This window comes from Cebus imitator, unplaced genomic scaffold (genome assembly GCF_001604975.1).
Source record: "Cebus imitator isolate Cc_AM_T3 unplaced genomic scaffold, Cebus_imitator-1.0 Scaffold263, whole genome shotgun sequence".
In the NCBI taxonomy this organism is placed as follows: Eukaryota; Metazoa; Chordata; class Mammalia; order Primates; family Cebidae; genus Cebus; species Cebus imitator.
This window is the reverse complement of record NW_016107578.1, coordinates 2,848,249-2,861,398: the sequence shown is the minus strand read 5'-3', so window position 1 is coordinate 2,861,398 and position 13,150 is coordinate 2,848,249. Positions and strand designations below refer to the sequence as shown.

General features: G+C 50.6%; 1 protein-coding gene across 1 annotated transcript; it reads left to right on the top strand.

The window, feature by feature from the left end:
* The first annotated feature begins 10,627 nt into the window (after positions 1 to 10,627).
* Positions 10,628 to 11,987, top strand: RETN (resistin). Its single transcript, XM_017500144.2, has 4 exons — positions 10,628 to 10,718; positions 10,899 to 11,026; positions 11,381 to 11,458; positions 11,749 to 11,987. The coding sequence occupies exons 2-4, from the start codon at positions 10,909 to 10,911 to the stop codon at positions 11,877 to 11,879; spliced, it is 327 nt and encodes a 108-aa protein (XP_017355633.1). The 5' UTR covers positions 10,628 to 10,718; positions 10,899 to 10,908; the 3' UTR covers positions 11,880 to 11,987.
* Positions 11,988 to 13,150: the final 1,163 nt, after the last annotated feature.

The following is a 13,150-nucleotide window of genomic DNA, read 5'->3' as shown; positions in this document are numbered from 1 at the left end:
GTGGGAGAATCGCTTGAACCCAGGGGGCAGAGGTTGCAGTGAGCTGAGATCACACCACTGCACTCCAGCCTGGGCAATACAGTGAGACTTCGTCTGAAAATAAATTAATCAATAAAAAAATACATGAGAGGACTGGTGCAGTGGCTCATGCTGCTAATCCCAGCACTCTAGGAGGCCTAGGTGAAATGATCACCTGAAGCTAGGAGTTTGAGACCAGCCTGGGCAACATAGCAGGACCCCTGCCTCTACAAAAAAATGTAGCTGTACCTGGTGGTGCATGCCTTTAGTCCCAGCTACTTGGGAGGCTGAGGCAGGAGGATCACTTGAGTCCAGGAGGTGGAGGCTACAGTGAGCTGTGATTGCACCACTGCACTCCAGCATGGGTGACAGTGCAAGACCTTATCTCCAAAAAACACAAAGAATGAAAACACAAGGGTCCAGGGTAAATTAAAGCTCAGGGCTGGGCCAGGAGCAGTGGTGTTAGCGACCCTGGCAGAGAAGTTGGGGACAAAGGAAGCAGTGTTGGAGACCTGTAGAGGAGGCTTCGTGGCCCCAGACAGGAAAAGGAGGTGATGGAACTCAGTGAGCCAAGGAAATCTCATGGAAATAAGAAAGGTGCCAAAGAGAGGGCACCCAGGGTGGGGTGGGGACCCAGACATGGAGGGGAGCTTCCCTTTAGTTTTTGTAAAGTTGCTCAAAAAACTTAAAACCAAAGTTGACCAAGAGCTGCTGCCAAGAACATTGTGAAAAGGTCTCTGGGTGAGGAAATGGCCTGCGAGCGGGGAGGCTCCGATCTCACTGGGTGAGGAAATGGCCTGCGAGCAGGGAGGCTCCGCTCTGCTGGGATCAGAGGTGACGCTCCAGGGCTTCGGTGGGCCGGCCAGAACAGCCAAGCCCTGGCACGGAGGCTCTGTTTTGGCTCTTTCATTCCCTTCCTTTTTTTTTTTTTTTTGACAGAGTTTCGCTTTTTTGCCTAGGCTGGAGTGAAGGGGTGCTATCTCTGCTCACTGCAACCTCCAGCCCCTGGTTTTAAGCGATCCTCCTGCCTCAGTCTCCCAAATAGCTGGGATTACAGGCACCGGCCACCACATCTGGCTATTTTTTGTATTTTTAGTAGAGATGGGGCTTCACCATGTTGACCGGGCTGGTCTCGAACTCCTGACCTCAGGAAATCCACCCACCTCGGCCTCCCAAAGTGTTAGGATTACAAGCATGAGCCATCGAGTCCATCCTCTCTTTTCTTTTCTTTCTTTTTTTTTAAGGCAGAGTCTCACTCTGTCGCCTAGGATGGAGTGCAGTGGCACAATCTCAGCTCGCTGCAGCCTCTGCCTCCTGGGTTCAAGTAGTTCTCCTGCCTCAGCCTCCCAAGCAGCTGGGTTTACCGGCAGGTGCCACCACACCCAGCTAGTTTTCATATTTTTAGCAGAGAGAAGATTTTGCCATGTTGCCTAGGTGAATCTCAAACTCCTAATCAAGCAGTCCATGCACGATCAGCCTCCTTCATTCCCTTCTGTGATGACTGTCACTGTCTCTGTCTCTGTTGGAGGGTGGGAAAGTCCTGGATAAAAGAATGAAGAGCAGGCTGGGCATGGTGGCTCACAACTGTAATCCCGGCACTTTAGAAGGCTAACGGGGGAGGATCTCCTGAGGTGAGGAGTTCAAGACCAGCCTGGTCAACATGGTGAAAGCTCATCTCTACTGAAAGTACAAAAAATAGCTCCAGCCTGGGTGGCAGAGTGAGACTCTGTCTCAGAAAAAAAAAAAAAAAAAAAAAGGCCAGGCGAGGTGGCTCACACTTGTAATGCACTTTGGGAGCCCAAGGTGGGTGGATCACGAGGTCAGGAGTTCGAGACCAGCCTGGCCAAGATGGTGAAACCCTGTTTCTACTAAAAATACAAAAACTAGCTGGGCAGTGTCGGGCACCTGTAATCCCATCTACTTGGGAGGCTGAGGCAGGAGAATCGCTTGAAATGGGGAGGCGGAGGTTGCCATGAGCACTGCTGCACTCCGGCCTGGTGACAGAGTGAGGCTCCGTCTTAACAACAACAATAACAACAAAAGAACCCTTTGTTCACATAAGGCTTCAAGGACAGACGTATAGTGACAGAGGGAAGAACAAGCTGATAGCAGTTACGAATTTTCAGAAGGAAAACAGTTGTGGGAGAGGCAGAAAAATCCTCTCTGTGGCTTCAAAGAACAAAGAGGACATTTCCTTTGGGTCTTTAGGAAACCCCTTTCTTCCGACTATAATTTATTATTATTTTTTGAGATGGAGTTTTGCTCTTGTTGCCCAGGCTGGAGTGCAATGGTGCAATCTTGGCTCACCACAACCTCCACCTCCTGGGTTCAAGCGATTCTCCTGCCTTAGCCTCCAGACTATAGTCAGGATTACAGGTACCCACCACGTCTGGCTAATTTTTGTACTTTTAGTAGAGATGGAGTTTTACCATGTTGGCCAGGCTGGTCTGGAACTCCTGACCTCGGGTGAACTGCCCACCTTGGCGTCCCAAAGTGCTGGGTTATAGGCTTAAGCCACCGCGCCCGGCCCAACTATAATTTAAATTACAAGTATTTGGCCCGGCACAGTGGTGCATGCCTGTCATCTGTGCACTTTGGGAGGCTGAAGAACACGGATTCTGGCAACATACGCCAGGATCAATTTTTTGAATTAACTGGTAGGGGGTGGTGGTTGCCTGTAGTCCCAGCTACTCAGGAGGCTCAGGCAGGAGGATCACTTGAGCTCAGGAGTTGGAGGATGCAGTGAGCTCTAATGGCACCATGCACTCCAGTATGGGAGACTGAGACTCAGTGAGACACCATCTCTAAAAAATAATAATAAATAAATATGTATTTGTTGGTGATGGTTACAAGACTGTGCCGAATTTTACTATATATAAATGTCACCTTAATAAAACCTGATTTTTAGAAAACAATCCTTGGGAAAAACAAAATGTAGAGCAAGCAAGTAGACAAATTTGTCAAAATGCATCAGACTCTGTAACAGCAAACCAAAGACTGCCTGTTCTCACTTACAAGTAGGATCTAGGCCGGGCAAGGTGGCTCACACCTGTAATTCCAGTACTGTGGGAGGCTGAGGCAGGTGGATCACCTGAAGTCGGGAGCTCGAGACCAGCCTGACCAACAAGAAGAAACCCTGTCTTTACTAAAAATACAAAAAATTTGGCGGGTGTGGTGGTGGGTGCCTGCAATCCCAGCTACTTGGGAGGCTGAGGCAGGAGAATCACTTGAACCTGGGAGGCGGAGGATGCGGTGAGCTGAGATTACACCATTTCACTCCAGCCTGCACAACAAGAGCGAAACTCGGTCTCAAAAAATAAATAAATAAATAAATAAATAAAGTAGAATCTAAACTTCAGGTACTCATGGATTTAAAGGTGGCAATAATGGACTCGGGACTACCAGGGAGCACTGAAAAAAAGGGGCATGAGGATTGAAAAACTAACTGTTGAATACCGTGCTCACCATCTGGGTGACAGAATCATTCATGCCCCAAACCTCAGCATCATGCAATATACTCAGGTAGGAAACGGGCACAGGTGTCCACTGAATGGAAAATAAAAGTTGATACAAAGTGCCCCGGGCGCAGTGGCTCATACCTGTAATCCCAGCACTTTGGGAGGCCAAGGTGGGCAGATCACTTGCAGCCAGGAGTTCGAGACCAGCCTGGGCAACATGTCAAAACTGCGTCTGAACTAAAAATACAAAAATTAGCCAAGTGTGGTGGGGGGTGGCTGTGGTCTCAGCCACTCAGGAGGCTGAGATAGCAGAATCACATGAACCCGGGAGGCAAAGCCCATAGTGAGCCGAGATCACGACACTGCACTCCAGCGTGGGCAACAAGAGTGAAACTGTCTCAAAAAAAAAAAAAAAGTTGAAAAAGAAAAACAATATATGAAACCAAACGTGTAAGATAGGCACCTTCTACTGTATATAAATTATACATCAACAAAATGGATTTTTCAAAAATTACTGTTTCTAGGATTTTATGAGATAGTGTTAGGTACAAAATTGAGGTCAGTAGAGTTCAATTTTACTAGTAGAAATCAGAGGAAGGATTTTCTTTTTTAGAAGCAAATTAAGCCGAGTGTGGTGGCTCACGCCTGTAATCCCAGCACTTTGGGAGGCAGAGGCGGGCGGATCATGAGGTCAGGAGTTAGAGACCAGCCTGGCTACTTGGGGGGCTGAGGCAAAAGAATCACTTGAACCCGGGAGGCAGAAGTTGCAGTGAGCTGAGATTGTGCCACTGTGCTCCAGCCTGGGCAACAGAGCAAGACTCTGTCTCAAAAAAAAAAAAAAAAAAGAAGAGGAAGAAGACGAAGAAGATGAAGACGAAGAAGAAAGAAGAAGAAGAAAGAAGGAGGAGGAGGAGGAGAAGAAAATCATTAAGGGGCATATTGCCTTTTCCTGCTACTGAATCAAGGGTTTTCAAACAGTGTCCCTAGGGAACCCTAGGGGTTCCATGGCCACTCTGCTTTCTCCTCAACCTGTAATCACAGCTGCCCACTTCTTTTGTGTCACTCAAAAGGTTTTACCCCAGGAGTTCTGTGACCAAAGGGTTTGAAAATCAGCGTTCTCAAAAAATAATTTTTTTCTTTTTCTTTTTCAAGATGGGATCTTGCTCTATTGTCCAGGCTGAAGTGCAGTGATGCCATGATAGCTCACTGCAGTCTCAGCCTTCCTAGGCTCCAGTGATCCTCACACTCCAGCCTCCTCAGTAGCTGGGACTACCAGCATCGACCACCACACCTAGCTGATTTTTTTCCATTTATTTATTGATTGAGAATGAGGCTCACTCTGTCACCCAGGCTGGAGTGCAGTGGTGCAATATCAGCTCACGGCAATCTCCACCTCCTGGGGTCAAGCGATTTTCCTGCCTCAGGCTATGGAGTAGCTAGGATTACAGGCAACTGCCACCATGCCCAGCTAATTTTTGTATTTTTAGTAGAGATGGGGTTTCACCATGTTGGCCAGGCTGGTCTTGAACTCCTGACCTCAGGCAATCCGCCTGCCTTGGCCCCCCAAAGTGCTGGGATTACAGGCGTGAACCACTGTACCTGGCCCTTTTCCTTTTATCGTTGTAGAGATGGGGTCTTGCTATGTTGTCCAGGGTGGTCTCAAGCTCCTGGTCTCTAGCCTCAGCTCTGATCCTCCTGCCTCAGCCTCCCAAAGCACTGGGATGACAGGCGTGAGCTACTGCACCTGGCAATAGCATGCTTTCTGTCTCTTTCTGAGCTACACTTTGTCCAGGGTATGTCAAAGGGTGGCTCCAGAAGAGACAGAAGTCATCTCTTTTGAGACAGAGTTTTGCTCTGTCACCCAGGCTAGAGTACAATGGCACGATCTTGGCTCACTGCAAACTCCGCCTCCTGGGTTCAAGTGATTCTCCTGCCTCAGCCTCCTGAGCAGCTGGAACTATAGGCATCCGCCACCACGCCCAGCTAATTGTTATATTTTTTAGTAGAAACAGGGTTTTACCATGTTGGTCGGGCTGTTCTTGAACTCCTGAACTCAGGGGATCCATGCCTCAGCCTCCAAAAGGGTTGGGATTATAGGCATGAGCCACCACACCAGGCCCAGAAATCCTGTCTTCAAGGAGGCAGGATGAGTTGGGACTTGAGTGTGGGGAAATATCTGGACAAGAAATGGACTTGAAACTTCCTGCTGGGACCAGAGGAGGGGGAGAGCTTGTGGAATTCACTTTTCCACTCCAGATTCCCCGCCCCACAAATCTGCTTTCTGTTCCTCTAAATGGGCACACTCCATTCTGCCTCCGGGTCTTGGAACACACAGTTCTCTCCCTCCCCCGAGAAGGCGCTCCCTAACTGGTTCTCCTGGTTAACTCTTATACATCCTCCCCCCAAAACGATTTCTGGATTCCTCCATGTGGGGCTGATTGTTAGGTCAGATGTTTTCACAGAAATGGGTTCCTCTCCTGGGAAGATGAAATGGTCCTTGAGGCTGATGGCTGAGTGAGTATTCTATTTTTTTTTTCTTTTAGAGATGGGGTCTTGCTCTGTTGTCCAGGCTGGAGTGGTGCCATCATAGCTCACTGCAGCCTCCAACTCCTGGACTCAAGCCACCCTTCTGCCTCAGCCTCCTGAGTAGCTGGGAATATGGGCAGGCACCAGCATGCCTGCCTGTTTTCTTTCTTTTTTTTTTTGGAGATGGACTTTTGCTCTTATTGCTCAGGCTGGAGTGCAATGGCACAATCTTGGCTCACCGAAATCTCCCCCTCCCAGGTTCAAGTGCTTCTCCTGCCTCAGCCTCCCGAGTAGCTGGGATTACAGGCATGTGCCACCACACCCAGCTAATTTTGTATTTTTAACAGAGACAGGGTTTCTCCATGTTGGCCAAGCTGGTCTTGAACTCCCAACCTCGGGTGATCTGCCCACCTCAGTCTCCCAAAGTGCTGGGATTATAGGTGTGAGCCACCACAGCTGGCGTCCTGCCTAATTTTTTCTTATGTTTTGTAGAGGGGGGTCTTACTGTGTTGGCCAGGCTGGTCTTGAACTCCTGGGCTCAAGCAATTTGCCCACCTTGGTCTCCTGAAGTGCTGACACGGGTGGATCACTTGAGGTCAGGAGTACAAGACCAGCCTGACCTACATGGTGAGACCCCTTCTCTACTAAGAATGCAAAAATTAGTGCTGGGATTACAAGTATGAGCTACGGAGCCTGGCCTTTTCATTGCTGTTTTGTTGCTGTCTGCCTTCCCCTGATTGACAAGAGCCAACTCGTCCCGGGCAAGGGCAGCAACCCTCAGCTTCCTGCTGTATGCACAGTGCTTAACACAACATATGGAACATAATAGTTGCTCAATAAATACTGCCCACACTTTGAACCTGTGTGCACGTTGCATTGACACAGGGACAAAATTTTCATGAACCCCACCCCCTACACCACCAGGAGCCTTTTATCATTACTCTCTCTGATTCCCCAGGACACTTCCATCTTTATTTCCAACAGCATAAATTAGTTTTGCTTGCATTTCCTTTATTGAGATGGAGTCTCTCTCTGTTCCCCAGGCTGGAGTGCAGTGGAATGATCTTGGCTCACTGCAACCTCTACCTCTTGGTTCAAGCAATTCTCTTCGTTCAGCATCCTGAGTAGCTGGGATTACAGGCACCTGCCACTATAGTCAGATAATTTTTGTATTTTTAGGTTGTTGGTTTTTTTTGAGACAGAATCTCATTCTTTTGCCCAGGGCTGAAGTGCATTGGCACAATATCAGCTCACTGCAACCTCCGCTTGCCGGGTTCAAGCAAGTATGTCTGGCTAATTTTTGCATTCTTAGCAGAGAAAGGGTTTCACCATGTTGGCCAGGCTGGTCTTGAATGCCTGACCTCAAGTGATCCAACTGCCTCAGCTTCCCAAAGTGTTGGGACTACAGGCGTGAGCCACCGCATGTGGCCTAATTTTTGTATTTTTAGTAGAGACAGGGTTTCACCCCGTCGGCTGGTCTTGAATTCCTGACTTCAAGTGATCCACCCACCTTGACCTTCCAATGTGCTGGGATTGCAAGCATGGGCCACCTCACTCGGCCTATTGTAATAATTATTATTTTGAGACAGGGTCTCTCTCTGTCACCCAGGCTGGAGTCCAGTGGTTCAATCATAGCTCGCTGCAGCCTAAAACTGCCAGGCTCAGTTCATCCTCCAGCCTCAGCCTCCTGAGTAGCTTGGACTACAGGTGTGCAACACCATGCCTAGCTAATGTTTGTATTCTTTTTGTAAAGATGGGGTCTCACCATGTTGCCCAGGCTGTCACCCTTTCTTCGAGACAGAATTTTCCTCTTGTCACCAGGACTGGGAGGGCAGTTGCTTGATCTCAACTCACTGCAACCTCTGCCTCCTGGGTTCAAGTGATTCTCCTGCCTCAGCCTCCCAAGTCGCTGGGATGACAGGCGTGTGCCACCACACCCAGCTAATTTTGTCTTTTAAGTAGAGATGGGGTTTCACCATGTTGGCCGGGCTGCTCTCAAACTCCTGACATAAGGTGATCCACCCGCCTCGGCCTCCTGAAGTGCTGAGATTACAGGCATGAGCCAACTGTCAATGTTTAAAAAAATTTTTATTTATGGACACTTTATGAAAATTATATGAATTTGAATTTTTTTTTTTTAAGACGAGGTTTCACCATGTTGGTCAGGCTGGTCTTGAACTCGCAACCTCAGGTGATCCACCCGCCTTGGCCTCCAAAGTGCTTGGATTACATGCATGAGCCACCATATCTGGCCATGAATTTGAATTTTATATGAGTTTTATTGTCACTAAACATTAAAAATTTTTTTGGTTAGGCACAGTGGCTCATGCCTGTAATCTCAGTGCTTTGGGAGGCTATGGTGGCAGGATCCCTTGAAACCAGGAGTTTGAGACCAGCCTGGGCAATATAGTGAGATCCTACCTCTACAAAAAATTTAAAAAATTCCTTAGGTCTGGTAGTCCAACCTACTAAAGAGGCTAAGGCTGGGGGATTGCTTGAGCCCCAGGCTTTGTCTTTTAAAACATCCAAACTTTTTTTGGAGGGGACGGGGGAGGAAAAAAAAACACAAAACTTTTTTTCCCCTGTGGTTTAAAAATGTGACAACTGGCAGTGCCTCAAAAAGTTAAACAGAGAATTACCATATGATCAGGCAGTACTACTCCTGGGCATATGCCCAGAAGAATTGAAAGCAGGAACTGCAAACAGATATTTGTGCATCTATGTTCAGAGCAGCATCACTCACAATAGCCAAAAGGCAGAAGTAGGCCAGGTGCAGTGGCTCACGCCTGTAACCCAGCACTTCGGGAGGCTGAGGTGGGTAGATCACCTGATGTCAGGAGTTCAAGACCAGCCTGGCCAACATGGTGAAACCCCATCTCTACTAAAAATATAACAAAAAAAATTTGCCGGGTGTGATGGTGAGTGCCTGTAATCCTAGCTACTTGAGAGGCTGAGGCAGGAGAATCCTTGAACCTGGGAATTGGAGGTTGCAGTGAGCCAAGATCACGCCACTGCACTCCAGCCTGGGCGACAACAATGAAACTCTGTCTCAAAAAAAAAAAAAAAAGAAAAGAAAAGAAAAGAAAAGGCAGAAGCAACTCAAATGTCCATCAATGGATGAATGGGTAAACACAATGTGGTTCATCCATACAAGGGAATATAATGCAGCCACGAAAGGGAAAACAGTGCCTTTTTTAAAGGAAGTCTCGATCTTCGGCCAGGCTAGAGCACAGTGGTACATTCTCAGTTCACTGCAACCTACACCTCCTGGGTTCAAGCAATTCTCCTGCCTCAGCCTCCCGAGTACCTGGGACTACAGGCACCTACCACCACACCCGGCTAATTTTTGTATTTTTAGTAGAGATGGGGTTTCACCATGTTGGCCAAGATGGTCTTGATCTCTCTCAACCTTGTGATCTGCCCGCCTCAGCCTCCCAAAGCGTTGGGATTACAGGTGTGAGCCACCGCGCTGGGCTGGGAAACAGTTCTGACACAGGATACAGCATGGATAAGCCTTGGGGACATTATACTCAGTGAAATAAGCCGATACAAAAGGATTAACACTGTGTGATTCCACTCCTAGTGGTCCCTAGAGTTGTCAGATCCATAGAGATAGAAAGTAGGAGCCGGGCCTGGTGGCTCATGCCTGTAATCCCAGCACTTTGGGAGGCTGAGGTGGGTGGATCACCTGAGGTCGGGAGTTCGAGACCAGCCTGACCAACATGGAGAAACCCCGTCTCTACTAAAAATACAAAATTAGCTGGGTGTGGTGGTGCAGGCATGTAATCCCAGCTACTTAGGAGGCTGAGGCAGGAGAATCGCTTGAACCTAGGATGTGGAGGTTGCAATGAGCCAAGATCGAGCCATTGCACTCCAGCCTTGGCAACAAAAGCAAAACTCCATCTAAAAAAAAGAAAAAGAAAGAAAGAAAAAGAAAGTAGGCTGGAGGTGCCAGGGGCTGGGGAGAGGGATAGGGAGTGAGTGTTTCATGGGGACGGAGCCTCGATTTGGCAAGAGGAGAAAGTTCCGGAGCTGGATGGCAGTGGTGGCTACACACCAACATAAATGTGCTAATGCTGCAGAATTGTGCACTGAAAATGGTTAAAGTGGGCTAGGCGTGGTGGCTCACGCGTGTAATCCCAACACTTTGGGAGACCAAGGCGGATGGATAACTTTAGGTCAGGAGTTCGAGGCCAGACTGGCCAACATGGTGAAACCCTGTCTCTATTAAAAATACAAACAATTAGCCGGGCATGGTGGTCTTGCTCGGTTGCCCAGGCTGGAGTGGTGTGGTGTGATCATAGCTCACTTTAGCTTCGAACTCCCCAGCTCAAGCGATCCTCTCCCCTCAGCCTGCTTGTCACCACCATGCCCAGCAAGAGATGTTGTTTTTGCCATGTTTGCATCAGCCAGCCTCACATGCAAACCTCTGCTTCTCCACCTGTTCCTCAGACCATAGCACCCGGCATCACCCCTGGGGCACCACCTCCTGACCAGTCTCTGGATATAAAGAGGGAGGCCTTACTGGAAGGGGGGAGGCTTCCTCCTTCCTCCAGCCCTTAGAGGCTTCCTCTTGGCCCCAGTTGTGGGATGGGAGGGTCAGGGACCCAGGGACTTATTAGCCAAGACAGGAAGCCCCACCCCCAGGGGCCTCAAATAAAAAGCTTTGGTGCAAGAATTTGTGTGTCAGATTGGTCTGCTGAGCCTACCGAGAGGGTAAGTGACAGCTGCTCCTGCCCTTGCCATCACACCAGCTGGGGCACTGGGTTGAAAGAGGAGCCTCCATCCCTGTCCCCCACAGAGATCCAGGGGTCCAGATCCCACTCCCTCATGGCTAGATCCTCCCCACATGGGCAGGGCTGACCCAGCTGTGGGTCTCTTGGTTTCCTCTTTCAGCACCTGCAGGATGAAAGCTCTCTGTCTCCTCCTCCTCCCTCTCCTGGGGCTTCTGGTGTCCAGCAAGAAGCTGTGCTCCTTGGATGAAGCCATGGATGAGACGATCCTGGAGGCCACCAGCTCCCTAAGTGAGGACCCCCTGGGGCCAACCTCCCTAAGGGTCTCAGAGACCTCACTGATCTCAGCCCCAGCGCTCACCAAATCTCATCCTCAAATCCAACCAGATGATAAATTCAACCCCAGCTCCACTCCAACCCCTCCCTGCCCGGTCCCCACCTTTATCCACACCTCCAAACCCAATCCCCATCTCACCCCAAATCTTTCCTTACTCCAAAACACCCAAGTCAAGACAGGATCCTGGAGGCTAGTGAGCGCCTATGCCCGCAGGGACCCAGCTCCAAACCGCCAGGGCGCGAGTAGCGGGAGGATGGGGGAGGGGCCGTTTAGTCTCACAGCCCCTCCTTCCTCTCTCCCTCCTGCAGTATTTAAGGCAATAACGAGCATTGGCCTGGAGTGCCAGAGCGTCACCTCCAGGGGGGACCTGGCTACTTGCCCCCAAAGTGAGTGCAGAAGCCTGTTGTCAAGGCGCCCATCTCTGTTCCAAGCCCCCGGGAATGCCCCTCCCCGCCACGTTCCCCAAGTCCAGCCTCTACTCCCCTAGGATCCTGGTCCTGACTCCCAGCCTTCTCCACCCACCATCTGGACACTGGTGTTCACCCTAACTCCTGCCTCCAGTGCCCCTGGAGCTCCACGGGCACTGGAGTAGTTGGAGCCTCCAGCCGTCCTCGCCCCCAGCTCCCACCCCCAGGACTCCAGCTCCGAGTCTAAGCTCCCCTGCTCCGGGCTGCAGGCTTCGCCGTTACCAGCTGCACATGTGGTTCCGCCTGTGGCTCGTGGGACGTGCGCGCCGAGACGACATGCCACTGCCAGTGCGCGGGCATGGACTGGACCGGAGCGCGCTGCTGTCGTCTGCGGTTCTGAGGTCGAGCGCAGCGCGTGCCCAGCGCGGGCGGAGGCTGCTCCAGGTCTGGCGGGGTGGGGGCGGAGCTGGAAATAAACCTGGAGATAATGATGATGATGATGATGGAGAAAATCTGAGCCCTGCGTGGTTTCTTTAGTAGGGCCCAAGGGACTGATCTAGCGTCTCCAAGAAGAGCGGGGCGCGCAGATGCTGGATGGGGACGGGGACAGGGGACACCGCGACTTTTTACTGCCCCATCCCCCTTCCTCCTATGGGGTCTCCAACTGCTTCCTCCGAAAATAGGGCCTGAAGTTCCTCTAGTGATGTCCCATCCCAAGGCTCATGGCCGCCTTCGGGAGGGGACGTCAGGAAGTGGACTGACAGGAAACTGACGGGAAGCGGAGCTCAGGTGGTAATGGGAGCCATGGGGAGCAGCTGTCAATACAGAGGAAGCTTCTCTCACTTGCCCCCCCACTCATCTGCTGTGCGGCCCAGTTCCTCACGCCTGGTGGTTGGGACCCCTGTTCTAGAGCATCCCCTGCCACAGCTCTGTGGGGCACACATTCGGGTGATTCAGGGTCCAGTTCTACAGGAAGCCTGCCCCAGGAGTCTTGCCATCTAGTCAGTGATTTGCCACCACAGACTTCAGAATTCCCAGCGCCTAGGAGCCTGATAGGGATCCCAGCCTCAAATGTCACATCTGGACAACAGATGATAGGGTGAGGTTACAGTTTTCAGGATGTTTTGGACTCTCCTCCCACTGCCACCCACCCCCTGTGATGGCCCAGCCCCCTGTCTGATCCTGGTGGCCATGAGCAGAGATTACAACCATTTCTGGGGCCAGGGACCCCACCTGGACTCCAGCCCAGGGATTCCCTTGCCAGACCCTCTCTCCTGACTCCACTGTGGTCATGCGGGTGGGGTGGGACCACTGAGTCAGAAGTGTGGTCAGGGCCAGAGAGGGTGAGCCTAGTGCCTGTGTGTGTCCCTGTCCCTCATTGCTCTGTGTGTGTGTGTTGGGGGAGGGATACTCCGTTGTCCCCAGAACTATTTATCTCCAAGCCTCATCCAATAGCCCTGTATCTGGACACTAAGAGGGATCTCTTCAGATTCCTCAATCCCAACACAGATGCTGTCCTGTCCCAGAGTGCAGGCTTGGAGATCATATCTGCCCAGGTGACATGGACAGGCAAGCACCCTATTCGAGCCTCCATTTCCTCATCAGCTAATGCCTAGATCCCCTGTGGTAGGCAAGATTATTCTCCTCCTCCCCCTTCCCCTCCCCTCCTCC

What these genes read in the sequence shown, in the direction of transcription:
- RETN (XM_017500144.2), top strand. Translation starts at nt 10,909, where the DNA reads ATGAAAGCTCTCTGTCTCCTCCTCCTCCCTCTCCTGGGGCTTCTGGTG. An exon ending in GGAGGCCACCAGCTCCCTAA is followed by an intron (nt 11,027 to 11,380) that starts GTGAGGACCCCC and finishes TCCCTCCTGCAG; the next exon opens with TATTTAAGGCAATAACGAGC. An exon ending in CCTGGCTACTTGCCCCCAAA is followed by an intron (nt 11,459 to 11,748) that starts GTGAGTGCAGAA and finishes TCCGGGCTGCAG; the next exon opens with GCTTCGCCGTTACCAGCTGC.